At 34.6% G+C, this 13,947-nt stretch overlaps 3 protein-coding genes across 3 annotated transcripts; 2 read left to right on the top strand and 1 right to left on the bottom strand.

The window, feature by feature from the left end:
• Positions 1–756: 756 nt before the first annotated feature.
• CLPR1 (CLP protease proteolytic subunit 1) lies at positions 757–5,370 on the top strand. The gene is made up of 9 exons (XM_020381188.3): positions 757–1,052; positions 2,122–2,237; positions 2,384–2,587; positions 2,710–2,814; positions 2,912–2,974; positions 3,097–3,208; positions 4,574–4,635; positions 4,724–4,906; positions 4,986–5,370. Exons 1-9 carry the CDS (start codon positions 869–871, stop codon positions 5,070–5,072), a joined length of 1,116 nt encoding a protein of 371 aa, XP_020236777.2. The 5' UTR covers positions 757–868; the 3' UTR covers positions 5,073–5,370.
• A 458-nt stretch (positions 5,371–5,828) lies between these two features.
• On the bottom strand, positions 5,829–8,040 carry LOC109816262 (mitotic checkpoint protein BUB3.1). Its single transcript, XM_020381194.3, has 6 exons — positions 7,819–8,040; positions 7,183–7,739; positions 6,977–7,057; positions 6,381–6,459; positions 6,187–6,287; positions 5,829–6,098 (listed from the first exon to the last, which is right to left on the bottom strand). The coding sequence occupies exons 1-6, from the start codon at positions 7,924–7,926 to the stop codon at positions 6,011–6,013; spliced, it is 1,014 nt and encodes a 337-aa protein (XP_020236783.1). The 5' UTR covers positions 7,927–8,040; the 3' UTR covers positions 5,829–6,010.
• Positions 8,041–8,251: 211 nt separating this feature from the next.
• On the top strand, positions 8,252–12,734 carry LOC109804826 (RING/U-box superfamily protein). Its single transcript, XM_020366701.3, has 9 exons — positions 8,252–8,533; positions 8,915–8,995; positions 9,277–9,397; positions 9,484–9,578; positions 10,293–10,364; positions 11,093–11,338; positions 11,501–11,609; positions 11,746–11,932; positions 12,369–12,734. The coding sequence occupies exons 1-9, from the start codon at positions 8,510–8,512 to the stop codon at positions 12,451–12,453; spliced, it is 1,020 nt and encodes a 339-aa protein (XP_020222290.2). The 5' UTR covers positions 8,252–8,509; the 3' UTR covers positions 12,454–12,734.
• Positions 12,735–13,947: the final 1,213 nt, after the last annotated feature.

Raw genomic sequence — 13,947 nt, 5'->3', positions numbered from 1 at the left:
AACTTCTTTTAATATGTCATAATTATTAATTTATTTTTTTAATGTATAATAATGTCTAAGAATAACTCATAATTTTGTATGGTTATATTATGTATTTAGTTATTTTTAAACAATTTATATTTAATTGTTTTTCTTTTCAATGTATGTAAACACTACACACCACTAAAAAAATTAAAATTTGGAATAACACAATAAAGGTAGTTATTAGTTAGTCAGAGATTTATCAAAAATAAAAATAAAAATAAATAAAAAATAATGAAAGACAAATAATGAAAAATAAGTTATTGCTGTCGGCAATGAATACTCTAGGGACGAACAAAAAAAAATAATAATGAAAAATAATAATTTAAAAGTTATTATAAAAATAAAACAGTTCAAAGTAGTATGTACATTAATCAAATTATCGACATTATATATATTAAGAAAATAGAGACACTAATATTTATTTAAAAATAAAATCTATACTAATAATAGAAATAGGTAGTTTTTTTTTTCTTTCAAGTTTCTGATTATATGTGAAAGAAAATAATAGCTACTAAAAAGTTCATAATTTTGGTGTAAAAAAATATTCATAATTTTATAATTTTTTTTCTTTATAACTTAAGGGTATAACTCAAAGGTATAGGTTATAAATTATAATTTAATAAAAATAACAATAATAACTTTTAGAATAATTATTTATCAGTATAAAAAAAAAGTTGTACTGTTATCCGAATAGCATACCCGAACCCGGTTAGCGCAGGAAGTGGATAGTGGCTTCTGGTTCTGGTACTCCTATGTCCTATCTTCCTCGCACTTGGAACAAAAACCTCATTTTTGGTACCCTTCACATCAACTTTTGTAACTTTGTTTCCAATTTCGTGTACCCATGTCCTCCTCTCTCTCTTTATCGCTCTCTGCGCCCTCCATTCACGATTCCTCCTTCCTCCATGGAACCAAGCTCTTTCCCTCTTCTCGCCGAGCGGCACCGCGCTGCTTCAACTCTTCCTCTGTCAAGTGCTCCCTCGACCACATCCCCAAACAGTTCAGGAAGGAAAATCTCAAAGATGGATGTTAGTTTTTCCACCTTCAGTTTCTTTTCCTTTGTATAGTGTCTAATACTAATTTACTCTTTTCGTTTAGTTTAGCCCCCCAAAAAATTTCAATTATGTGGTTTTTGAGGAAAATTAGAGTAGAAAAATTTTAAAAAGTAGAAATTTTTTAGTCTGGGTCTGAAATATTTAAGTGCTTTCTATGTGATTGAGGACTATATTATCTGATTATGTGTGCTGCAGAGTCTCTTCAATCAATTTTGGTGTTTGTTTGAAACTGAATTATTTGATGGGCGTGAAACGTAGTGTTCTTTACTCTTTAGTGTTTGCTTTGTCATAATCATTGTTTGTGCCCCCCTTAAGTTTTCTTTTGGGTGCATTTCTTGTTGAGTGAGTATATATGCGTTTGGTTATTTGCCGTCTTAAAAAGGTTTAAATACTTGGATTAAATTACACTTTACCTCCATGAAGTTTTTGCCCATACTCCAAACAAATTTTAGTCTACTAACACGGTAGCCCGATAATTTACACTGCCAAGTTTCAGAGGCATGAATATTAGCTCCTTAAATTTAGTAACAATGCATTCTCCTAAACTGAAATAAATTTGACAGGATGCATTTAGATTTGTGTTTTGAAATGTATTAGTAGGAGAGATTGTGAATTATGTGCATAAATTGTAGGAAAAGAAAATAAAGACACACTACGAGTTCTGATTTTAAAGATTTAAAGGCACAGCATAGATAAAGACCATGTGAAGTTTTTTGTGTAAGAAGAATAGAAGATAACTGTGCATCTAAGTATCTTTATTGTCAATTTTGACTAATTTATTACACTCTTGGTATTTCTAATTCTAAGTCTTCTAGGAAAACAAAGGGGTAATATTTGTTTATGAAACATAAGGTTTCAAATTGGTGCTCTAAAATTAATTTGGATGAAATTTTCTTGGTTGAGCATAAATTATCCAAATGATTTTTATTTTATTTTTATTTATTTTTTATATAAAAAGCTTCTTAACTTATTATTCAAGTTCAATTGAAAAGTTTAAAGATTTGGTGCCCAACCTTGATTTCTAGCTTTTCTATTTGTGCAGTGATGGAAAACTACAAGAATGCACCTCAATATCTATATGGCCTTTCTCCTTCACAAATGGACATGTTCATGACTGAAGATAATCCTATCCGCCAGCAGACTGAAAGAGTTACAGAGGTTCTGACCATATATATCCTTGATACTGTCTATATAGCAAAATTACCTATCTATAGCCTGATTATTGATCGTGGAGTTGATTTTTCAAAGCACCCAATTTTACCAGAGTATTAGATGCTCATAAGTTTTCTTAATTTTAATTACAGGAAAGCATCTCGTCTGCCAAGAATTATATGGATCATGGTGGAATGTGGAGTCTATCTACCATGGGAAAAAATGATGCTTCAAAATACAGCATGAGTGTTAGTATGTACCGAGGAGGAGGTAGGGGAGCTGGAAGGCCAAGAACTGCGCCACCAGATCTGCCTTCTTTGCTCTTGGATGCTAGAATATGCTATTTGGGTATGCCGGTAAGCATCATCCTGATAGCTCCTGTTTTTCCCCTCACTAACTTCTGTATATGGATATGTACCTACTATCTTTTATCCCAATCTTCGTGGTATTCCTCTTTAAGGCTTTGTTATTTGTACAGATTGTACCAGCCGTGACAGAACTTCTTGTTGCTCAATTTATGTGGTTGGATTATGATAACCCTACCAAACCTATTTACTTATATATTAATTCATCTGGAACTCAGGCAAGTGTTATGGCCATTGTTCTAAATTCTCTCCTGTAATGTATGAGGTTTTGATTTATATAATTGTTTCTCCTTTCCCTTTTTTTTTTCTGTTTAGAATGAGAAGAATGAGACCGTGGGATCAGAAACTGAGGCATATTCCATAGCTGATATGATGTCTGTAAGTTGTTATCATGAATCATGTGCAACTCCTATGCCCCAAGGCTGGGATTTCGTTTATATCTTTGAACCAATCGTTTGTAACTCTTGCTTTTATTTAATCTTTTTTCTTTCTTCCTGAAGTATGTCAAAGCAGATGTCTATACCGTGAATTGTGGCATGGCATATGGTCAAGCAGCAATGCTTCTGTCGCTTGGAGCAAAGGGTTATCGTGCTGTGCAGCCAAATTCATCTAGTACGAATCATATCTATGCAAACTTTTGAAAATTTTTTTTTTGCTTGATTGCTTTCACTTGTTTGTTGTGGCCTTTTGGAACTTCCGATTAATGCTTCCTTCTATGTCTTGTACATAGTATCTCATTCATGAACATATTTGAAGAATGGACAACGGAATACTGGTTTGTAATTTCCCAATCATCTAGTTGTCATCACATATTACACCTTTTAATCAAAAGGCCACTGATATGCTTGTTAAGAAGTATTTTTGGGAAGATCAATTTATCAAATTCTAGTTCTTCAGGAGCCATAGGGCAAGGACGGTAGAGTTATGATTTGTGAACTGAAACTGTTGGATTGCCACCATTCAAAAGTAAAAGAAATCCCAATTTTCAAGGAACAAATGAAAGAGTTTTGATCTTTATGTAATGCTATCAACTTGTGCAGTACTTTGTACACATTCATGGTCTACATGACCATGGAATGAAAGTCTGTTACAGCAGACCGACTTATTACTTATGTTTTTTTTTTCTGTTCACGTGTTGGTTTCATATTTATTTTCAGAGCAGAATTGGATCTGATTTTCTTTTATTTCCAACCCAATTATTAGCTATGTTTTTTTTACTGTTTATGTGTGGATTTCATATCATTTACTTCCAGAGCACAATCAGAAGCCATTATCTTTACTCTTGATTTGGAAAACAAATTGAAATTCGTCTTGACTCTTGATTGGATTGCATAAAAAGTGTTCTTCATCAGTTATAAAGTTTCTTGTCCCCCTCCAATACTGGCTTAAATATGTTTTTAGTCCCTCAAATTGAAGATGAATTTGTTTTTGGTCTCTCAAATTTAAAACTGTTGTTTCTAGTCCCTATAATTTTCAAAAATCTTGTTTTAGTCCTTTAGGTCACCAATAACATATTTAAAAGTGACTAATTAAGACAGTTATGAAATATCAATCAAATTTAATGTGATATTTTCACTAATAGAAATACTAATAGGTAGATTTTATGCAATAATGTTTGATAAATTTCTTAACAAAATTTGAATATAAGGATTAAAATAAGATTTTTTGAAATTACAGGGACTAAAAGCAACAATTTTAAATTTGAGAGACCAAAAACAGATTTACCCTAAATTTGAGGAACTAAAAACATATTTAACCCAAAGATATTACAATAGGATTAGGATATTCAGAAATTTCTCGAGTTAGGATATTTCTTCCTTGTCAGTTGATAGTTTTGAGTATTGAAAAGGTGGAAACGTAACTGCTTGTATGTATTGTGTAGATTATGTAAAATATGTGGATGTTTAAACTATGATTTTCGAGCTTTGCCCTCGATTACTACTGTGGATTCTAAACTGGTGTTGATTACTATTGCAGCAAAATTATATCTCCCAAAAGTCAACAGATCAAGTGGTGCTGTTGTAGACATGTGGATTAAGGTACTGTCTACCTGTTTGTTCTCTTCATTATATTGCATCTCAGTTATTGTTTTAGACATTACCAGTTATGTTGGCAAAACACATACAGGCAAAAGAGTTAGAGGCAAATACCGAGTATTACATTGAGCTGTTAGCAAAAGGGATAGGGAAATCAAAGGAAGAAATTACTAAAGATGTCCAGAGGCCTAAATATTTTCAAGCACAGGAAGCTATAGACTACGGAATTGCTGACAAAACAATTGATTCAAGGGATGTTACATTTGAGAAACGGGTAATAATTATTGCTATTTATGCTATTAATGGTTATTCTCTTTAAACATATGCATACTTATGATTACTGTCTGGACCAGAATTATGATGACATGCTTGCTCAATCAAGAGCTCAGAGGAGACAAGCCGGTGGCAATCCTCAAGTGGCTCCTTCAGGGTTTAGGTAAATCACACGAAACTTAAGACCACTCATTCAGCGCCGCATCCAATGCATTTAAAGTACCAATCAGCTCGTGGGTTGAATTTAAGTTAACGCCTATTATAAAGGCCAAGCAGCTATCTTCTTATTTCAAGACCAAGTAGAAATTTTCTCTGGATAGTGTATGAAGTCTGTATCTTTGGCTCTTGGGTTACTTGTTCAATTTTTATTATACTTTGAAATAGTTTCAACAACTTAAAAAATGAATCAGGATTCAAAAGTTGTAAATATTGAACCGTTACCAATGTGATGGACTTAATTTTATACGCTAGAGTTTCATTTCATTTTAAATGAGATTTTGATCGTAACCCAATATTGAACGGTCTCTCCCGATAGGAATATGTCGATTCAAAGAAACAGCATGTTTACACAATGGTAGTTGACATTGACTTTATAAAAGTGACTGCATAGAAGTCAAAGTTAGAAGGGTTCCAAAACCGTTGAGATCGGGTGTTTAAATTTTTTTGCTTTGACATTTCTTGGCCATTTGATCCCAAGCTATTCTTCTAAAGTAACAATTACGCTGCACTTGGTACACTATATTGAATACAACTATAGTGCCATTGAGCTATAAAGAATTAATTGGTCAGGACATGACAATTCTTTTTTTTTTTTTTTTTTTCAGTGATTAGTTGAAAAAATGAAGCACAACGCTTAAGATTGTCCTTGGCTTATCAATTTCAATTTATACTTTACAATAGATATACTTGTACGAAGTGCACAATTTGAAGAAAATCTGGACGAACAAAGGCTATTTCTGTTCTGACCGCAACTTGTATCTAGAAATAAGCTAGTGCTTCACATAAGTAATTTACATGTTTTTGACATTCACAAGAGGGGAAGTGAAGTGAAAAATCTTCCAAGAAAAATTGAAGAAATCCCTATTTTCGAAATGGCTACCAGGAATCACGCTGGAGGATTGGCATAGACTTTGGGCTTCGGCTTGACCTCAATCTCGTTTACACTGCGAGCGAAGATAGCATCTTGTTCGTGGCTGTATAAGAAATGAGCAAGTTAAATAAACCTAGCCTTGCATGTATACGAGAAATAGAGTGTGTGTGTGAGAGAGAGAGAGAGCTTACGCTTTAGGCCCTTCTTCGAATGTGTAACTCGATGCAACAGCCAAGAGGCGTCCATCTCTACTAAACGAAAGTGCTGCAATGCTAGTAGGATATTTGGAGTACTGGAAGATAAAACGGCAATTTAGCAATTGAATTTATTACTATATGAAAATTCATGTCACTCAATTACTCAAAGCAGAAATGAAAAAAAAAACCTGGTATAGCCTCTTCTTATTGTTTCCGTCCCACACGTTAACATACCCGTCGCAGCCTCCTGTGGCAAACGTTCCATATCTGCACAGACATATTTTTATAAAGCATTTTGATTGTCACAATCAAGTTAATATAGGGGTCGTCTAATTCTAAATTTCATTTAAAGGTTAGTTAATCACTGCATTTCATCTTTGGAGCTCTTGAAATTTAAGGGATTAGGCATTAGAGAGAAGGAGGAACAGAGAGGGAACACAAGAAAGTATAATTTACTAAAGATTCTGGACAGATGTAACACAGAACTCTGTCTCATCTACAACTTCCATGTATTTATAACCCCCACTGAAACTGTGAAAAAACATCTATAGCGTTCTATTTTGGATGACAATGTGTACTAAACCAAGAAAACTTTATTTATAGTAGTTTATATTAATATTCTCAACTGGACCCATGAATGATAGAAGGAACAACAATTGACACTGTAAATAGTAGAGAAACAGTTAAGCAAAGGCAATTCAAAATCCTCTTCAGAAAGTGCCTCGTTATTTAAGGAGACGATATAATCAAGGAGACAGAGCACTCTAAAATCTAAAACGCTTACATGGGGTGGAATGCAATTGCATTCACAGGATAGACGATGTCCCTTCCAGCCTCTGATTTTCTGTGACACTTAAAAGCATATCTGCACAAAGGTCAGAAATCATTAACAGCTAGAAGTTGATGAAATACATCCCACTTCTCATATGGACAAATTGAAAACATCCATATAACAAGTATTAAGAAGGGAAAACACAAATAAGTATTTACTTTTTTGCCTGGCTAGCCTCTGAGAGGTCAAAGAATTCCATGGCAACCCGGCCTTCAACAGAACTAAGTGCATATCCAGTTCCATTTGGGTAACAGCGCACAGATCTGGTTTGATATTTCAATGAAGATTCTCTTCTCTGCTCAGGTTGAGACATGTTCCTCAAATCATAGATGTTAACATGTCTTCCAGCTGTTGCTACAACGAGACGGTGTCCAACGAGAGAGAGGGAGTAAACACGCTCAGGCTGGGGATATGTTCCAACGAGTGTGCGGTCTTGGGCACTTGCGCCTCTAGGGTCCCAACATTTGAGGGTTTTGTCCCAACTACCAGTGATCAATTGACCTGCAGCATATGAGTACTCAATACATCTCACAGCCGCATCATGCCTTCCAAGAATATCCTCTTTATTGGAGCTGAACAACAGCCTTCTAACAGTGTTGTCGGCGGCGGCACTGAAGCCGGAGGAATCGTCGTGGAAGCAGCAATCGAGGACAGGACCAGAGTGCATGAACTCTCCTCTCAACACATTGGCGCTGGCATCGTACAAACGCACGCTCTGAAGCGAAGGATCCAAATAGTGAGTGAATGAATGCATAGATAACAAGTGAATGAAAAGTGCGAAAGAGAAATGATACCTTGTCCCATGAGGACACAAGTAAGTGATCGCTGTGATTCGAGAACCGCAGGTTGCTGATGCCGTCCGACGGAGGATTCGACAACTCTCGCCCCGTCGCGGATGCCATTGACGTGAAACCCTAAACCCTATATTCAAATATTTCAACTCAACGGACAAAAGGCGTTTAATACTTTAATTCAGAATCACGGATTATATCTTCCAAACTCTCACCATCTATAGACTATAACCGTATCAATTTCTATTCAAGCAGAAGATGACGTCACAATAACTTCCATGTGCTTTTGTTAATTTATTTGTAACTTTACAGGCCCGGTAACGAAGACTGTGGCCCATATAACTAACCCGGCCCGTTAAAGTTTTCATTTATTTATTTATTTATTTATTTTCTTCACCCGTTCTGGAAACAATTAATTAACAGAAGGAAAAATAAAAAAAGAAGAAAAAAGAAAAAAGAAAAACTCAAACGGATCTCAATTGCAAACGTAGAAGGGGGGGTTTTGTTTGGCAGAGTGAGCTGAGGCTATTATCAACACAACACAAACAACAATCTCAGGGAATCAACACCCAAAATTTTCATTTCCCTGATTACGATTATCTGATCATGCTATTCGCTTCCGATTCCCCTTTCAAATCCTCCTGAATTTTTTCTGAATCATATCAGATTCGATTGAGTTATACCCCTCAATGCAATGGTGGTCTGCAAATGTCGCAAGGTTCCGCTCTCTTCTCTTTCCTCGCTTACAGTTCGCGCCTTTTTCTTTTTCTTTACAAAACCCTGATTTGCATTTGCCCAATCACGCTTGATTTGTTAGCTGGGCATGCAGATGAGATCCGATTCGTATTTTCAATTCAGATCAACCGCGGGTGATCTACGCGCCCTTGCATTTTGTGTGATTTAGTTTTTGTGTTTATTTTTTTATTTTTTATGCACATGGGTGGTGGAAACAAGTGCTTGGACTTGAACCTAGAATTGATACAATACAAGTGATTAGTCTTGGTGTCATTTCCATTTCTTCATTATTTTGGGGAACCATGCTAGTTGCTTCCCATTTTGTTGCTTTGAATTAGTGCTAATGCTGTGTTGTCTCTTTTAGGCTACTAAGTTATATTGTTTCGTGCACAAAGTTCCTGTCTGCGGGGAATGTATCTGCTTCCCGGAGCACCAAATCTGCGTGGTAACTTTTTTTCTTCAATTTCTATCTTATATTATTATTATTCACTTTCAATCTATTGGGCCTGGTTTTTAGTTTCGCTTTTTAGTATTGTTGATTTTTGTTATCATTTAATGCATTGAATTTTTTCATTGTTTCTTGGTCCAAGACTTCTATTTGGTTATAGTTTTGGCTTGATTTTTATTGGGGATCATGTCTCGTGGTCTTGTGATTTGTCCAATATTGATGTATCAGGCTGTAGATTCTTTGTGGTTAAGCTTAGTTTGTTTTGTCATCTTTCATAGGTCCGGACTTATTCAGAATGGGTTATAGATGGGGAGTATGATTGGCCCCCAAAATGCTGCCAGTGCCAGGCTGTTTTAGAAGAGGGGGATGGTTCTCAAACAACTCGACTGGGTTGCTTGCGTATGTGATTTTGCATGTGTTCCTTTTAAATGAATTCAGCTGAACTTGCACTTGTTACATATTATAAATTTAAATTTTGTATACAGATGTTATCCACACAAATTGCTTGGTCTCACATATCAAGAGTTTTCCTACACATACTGCCCCAGCAGGATATGCATGTCCTTCATGTACTACTTCGGTAAGATTTACCTACAAATGCATTTCTTTGTTCTTTAAGTAAAGAAAAAATTCTTGATTGAAAGTAGTTTACTAATGTATATGGTTTTAACTGAAAGCCAGTATGTGGTTTCTGTCTAGTATGTTCAACATCCTTATGCACTTTTTTCTTTCTTTTTAATTTCATTATCATTGAGAGTAGATAGAAACTCCAGAGAGGCAATTATTAGTGTCTCCTTTAAAACCTTAGACCTATGATTCATCTTAGTACTGAAATTTTGTCTGTTGATTTTGCATAGCTATGTGAAAAAGCAAAGTTGGATTCATGGTGTTTTAGGTGCTAGAACTATGTGTACAAATAGGGAAAAGGAAATGACATGCTATTCCCAACCTTTTTTTTTTCTTTCTTTTCTCCATTTTATTTATTCTTTTTAAAAAAAAAATTCTCAATTCTCAATTTCTCAATTCAATAGACCTTGTTTTAAAACCACTATTTAATTGCTTGTCTTAGGGGGTACCTTGTCGGTTGTCATAAAAGTAGTTGCTTAGTGGAGTAGAATTATAGTATGATTTGGAAATAGATACTCTATTATGTATTAACTACTTACATCTGACTTGTTGAACTATTATTGAAATTATGTTTTTCACCTTTTAAAACGTACTTCAGACAGACACTATTATGGAAAAAATTCTCCCTATATTTTCTATGTCTCATTTGATGAAATATCTCGTACAGATATGGCCTCCCAAAAGTGTGAAAGATTCGGGATCCCGTCTTCATTCCAAGTTGAAGGAAGCAATCATGCAGGTAATTTATGAAATGGGTAGTATATGATGGGCTCACTTTTATACTAGTTTGAAATTATAGTAGGGTATATTTCTTGACATACAAAAACTAGAACAAGCTTGTCCTCATAGACCAGTTTCTTTTATTGCCATATTTTTCAGAATGAGAATTCCATTGCCACAGTTATGCATTATGAAATATAGACTATGAATGAATTGGGACTTGACAATGGTATTGGTAGAATTTTTATTGTTAAGAAGATCTCTGTTGTCCCGGGTCTTTGTCAATCATCATTCTTTGCTGAGGACAATGAAATAGTATTGTGTGGAATGTCAACATTTTTTGGTGTCAAGGCTAATTGAACTAATGAAACAAACAGAATAATTTGTTATTGCAAATGCATGGGCTATGCATATACTTTAATATTACTAGTTTCTTTTTCAAGCCCATCTAATTTTTGTTCAGCGACTTTATGACCACTGTAGACGGGATGATTTTAAGGGTTATGATTCATCTGGGAAATACATTAAAAGCATCATTGTACTGTACCGCTGATGGATAATTATGGTGGTAAATTGTTGATTATCACTGCGGAAAAAAAATGCCTTTTTCTTAATAATTATAGAAATGCACACTTCCATTTTTTTGTTGTTGGTGATATTATCTTGGCACCTAAAGTTATTTTCCTCACCGGTTTTCTCCTCGTTATATAAAAAAAATTTCATTAGTTTTTATCTGTTTTTGTGCAGTCTGGTATGGAAAAGAATGTTTTTGGAAATCATCCAGTTTCATTGCCAGTGACAGAATCACGAAGTCCTCCACCTGCTTTTGCTTCAGATCCATTGGTTAATAGGGAAAATCATGGAAACTCAGACTCGGTTGATGGATCACTTGCAACTGGGTCAGAACTACCTAAAATTTCAGTGACAGATATTGTGGAGATAGATGGTGCTAATTCAGCAGGAAATTTCATGAAAAGCTCAAGTCCTGTTGTTGTAAGAGGATATTTTCAGTGCACTTTTATTTTGTTTGCATTTATCTGTCCTCTTGAACTTTAATAAGTACGCCTGAATTTTCTCTTTTTATTACATTGCAAATTGTATCTTCTTTCATGTATTTTATCTTATGTAATTTTATTCTTATTGCAAATAATTTAGCCCGGTGCCACCACAAGGAAGGGCTCAGTCCACGTTGAACGACAGAATTCTGAAATTTCTTACTATGCTGACGATGAAGATGGAAATCGTAAAAAGTACACAAAACGAGGTGATATTGTCTTGTTAAATATTTTTGAATATTTTAAAATTGTGATTAATACTTGACATGTCTTTCTCTGCTCTTTTGTACCGAACCTTGTCTAGTTCAAATTTGTTAATTCAAACTTGCATCTTTGAAAGTGTAGGTCCATTCCACCATAAGTTTCTTAGAGCTTTGCTTCCTTTCTGGTCTCCTGCTTTACCCACTCTACCAGTGACTGCACCTCCAAGGAAAGAAGCATCAAATGCAACCGAAACCTCAGAAGGCCGTACACGGCATCAAAGATCATCTAGGATGGACCCAAGAAAAATTCTTCTCCTGATTGCTATTATGTATTGCTCTTGCTTCTCTTCATGTATAATATATAATAATCCAGAGTAGAGAATGCACTAGGGTAAAAAGGATGAAAAATCTGGGATCTGAAATTTGGGCAACTGAAATTATGTTTGGGCCACTGATGATTCCTTACGAGGAGTGATGTCTAGGGTAATAACTGGGTTGTTATGAGCTGGGATTTAATTACAACAAGTAGCATATATCCCAGACTTAAAGTAAATTGTAGTATGCTTTAAATTAAGTTAACACTTAACCCCATGTTATCTAACATATATATGTTGATCAGTCCTCAGAAGAAAAGGGAGTTATCTCAGCACAATGATGATGCTCTAATTCCCTCTACCTTGTATATAAAACTGAATTATATGGAGCCTCAGTTGTGGCATATACTGCTAGTCTTTGACTGATGAAGTTAATATGATCCATTTTCAGGGCTTGCATGGCAACTATGGGTATATTGTATTACAGACTAGTGCAAAGGGGTCCAGGGGATGAGCTGCTTCTAAATGACGAATAAATTTGCCATGGAGTGCTCTTAAAGTTCGGAGATGTTCAGTGACTCCCATTTTTAATATTGCTGGTTACTGCTGCTTATCTGTTTGGCTTCTTTATTTGGACCAGTCGCTGTTTTGGCAAACATACAAGTAGTTTGTTGATAATTTTTCATCTGAATGCCTAAGACAGTGACGTGTTACATAAAATCCTAGTCAGCCATTTTGCTCTTTGTCCTCAGTTTTGGTGTCCACTTGGAATGTAATTGCAGATTCAGATTTAAATATTGTTCTCTTAATTGGATTAGCTGTCTTGTCTCGACCATTTCAAATATAAATTCAGACATTCTTAACCAGCCTTATGGTTGTTTTATACAAAATAAGCTCATATAAGTTATGCATTACAGCATTAGTAACATATTTTGATAGAGGTGAACCGGATGTTAAGGGTGGGACATGGAGCAGTATTTATAATTTCTGTTCAATTGGAAAGTTGTAAAGGTATGCTAAAACTCTAGTTAGAATATGTTTACGTTGGACGATTCAAGATATCGTGAATTGTGAAGTCAAAATGAGGAATGAGGATGCATTATACATGTTATTGCTTATAACTTGAAAACCAGTCTGACCTTAACCATGGTTACCTGTAGCCATAAATCTAGCAAAAGATATGAAAGCAATTTGTGTCATTTGATTAAACACCCACTAATTAATGTGAGAATGATTAGGATAGGTCTAGTGGTGAAGATTTGGATGGTATTTACAAGATTCTAAATTTTAATTTAATTGTTGCCATTGTGAAAAAAAAAATTGTAGGTTCTCTTTTCCTCTAATATTCATTTTGCTATGATTAATATTACCATTATTGTCCACGTGTTAAAACTTAAGAGGTTAGAATCTTGTTTTGCTTATTCAAGTTTTACGCATTTTTTTTCTTTACATACATATTGTGTTAATTTGTCATAAAATGCTAATAATGATGAAAGACGTTGGTGGTTGTTACACAACTATGACCAATCATAGATCATCATATTGAGACAGTTTTGGTCAAATGGTTACTGAATGGAACATGAAAATTTTCGAGTCTTAAGTAAGCTTTCAATACTAATGTATTAAGCGTTGTACTTCAAGGTTTCTAAAACTATTTCTTGATTCTTTAACGGTTAGCAAAAGGGATAACAAAAGGTTTAGAAGGAATATTGTAATGTATAATTATAAGATAGTATTAAAACTAAGATAATGTGCATGCGCGAGAGGACCCAAGGGAAATTACATATGTATTTCTTTTAGTCAAACACTATACATCTTAAAATAAGTATTGACACACTCTTGTACAGCCTTTCGACCTCTTCGGATGTCAAATTATATATATAACTCTCAGAATTGACACCGATAACTACAAGATATGTTTGTTGATCTGACCATTGGTATTATGTTTCATTTCCGTACATAATACCTTCTATAATGTTATTTGTAAACGTGAAAAAAAAAAAAAACGAATTTAATTTCAAATGTCAAAG

The sequence above is a fragment of the Cajanus cajan genome, chromosome 7 (assembly GCF_000230855.2).
Source record: "Cajanus cajan strain Asha chromosome 7, NIPB_CcT2T_4, whole genome shotgun sequence".
Lineage (NCBI taxonomy): Eukaryota > Viridiplantae > Streptophyta > Magnoliopsida > Fabales > Fabaceae > Cajanus > Cajanus cajan.
Note: the sequence above shows the minus strand (reverse complement) of the source record. Positions and strands in the feature narration are given on the sequence as shown.

Bases quoted from the DNA above. Each gene is read 5' to 3' on its own strand.
- LOC109816262 (XM_020381194.3), bottom strand. From the start codon at position 7,926: ATGGCATCCGCGACGGGGCGAGAGTTGTCGAATCCTCCGTCGGACGGC. The intron at 7,058-7,182 runs GTAAATACTTAT...ACCTTTGTGCAG, and splicing joins GAGGCTAGCCAGGCAAAAAA to ATATGCTTTTAAGTGTCACA. The intron at 6,460-6,976 runs GTAAGCGTTTTA...ATGTCTGTGCAG, and splicing joins GCAATTGCATTCCACCCCAT to ATATGGAACGTTTGCCACAG.
- CLPR1 (XM_020381188.3), top strand. From the start codon at position 869: ATGTCCTCCTCTCTCTCTTTATCGCTCTCTGCGCCCTCCATTCACGAT. The intron at 1,053-2,121 runs GTTAGTTTTTCC...CTATTTGTGCAG, and splicing joins GGAAAATCTCAAAGATGGAT to TGATGGAAAACTACAAGAAT. The intron at 3,209-4,573 runs GTACGAATCATA...TTACTATTGCAG, and splicing joins TGTGCAGCCAAATTCATCTA to CAAAATTATATCTCCCAAAA.
- LOC109804826 (XM_020366701.3), top strand. From the start codon at position 8,510: ATGGTGGTCTGCAAATGTCGCAAG. The intron at 8,996-9,276 runs GTAACTTTTTTT...CATCTTTCATAG, and splicing joins CGGAGCACCAAATCTGCGTG to GTCCGGACTTATTCAGAATG. The intron at 11,933-12,368 runs GTATTGCTCTTG...ATCCATTTTCAG, and splicing joins CTTCTCCTGATTGCTATTAT to GGCTTGCATGGCAACTATGG.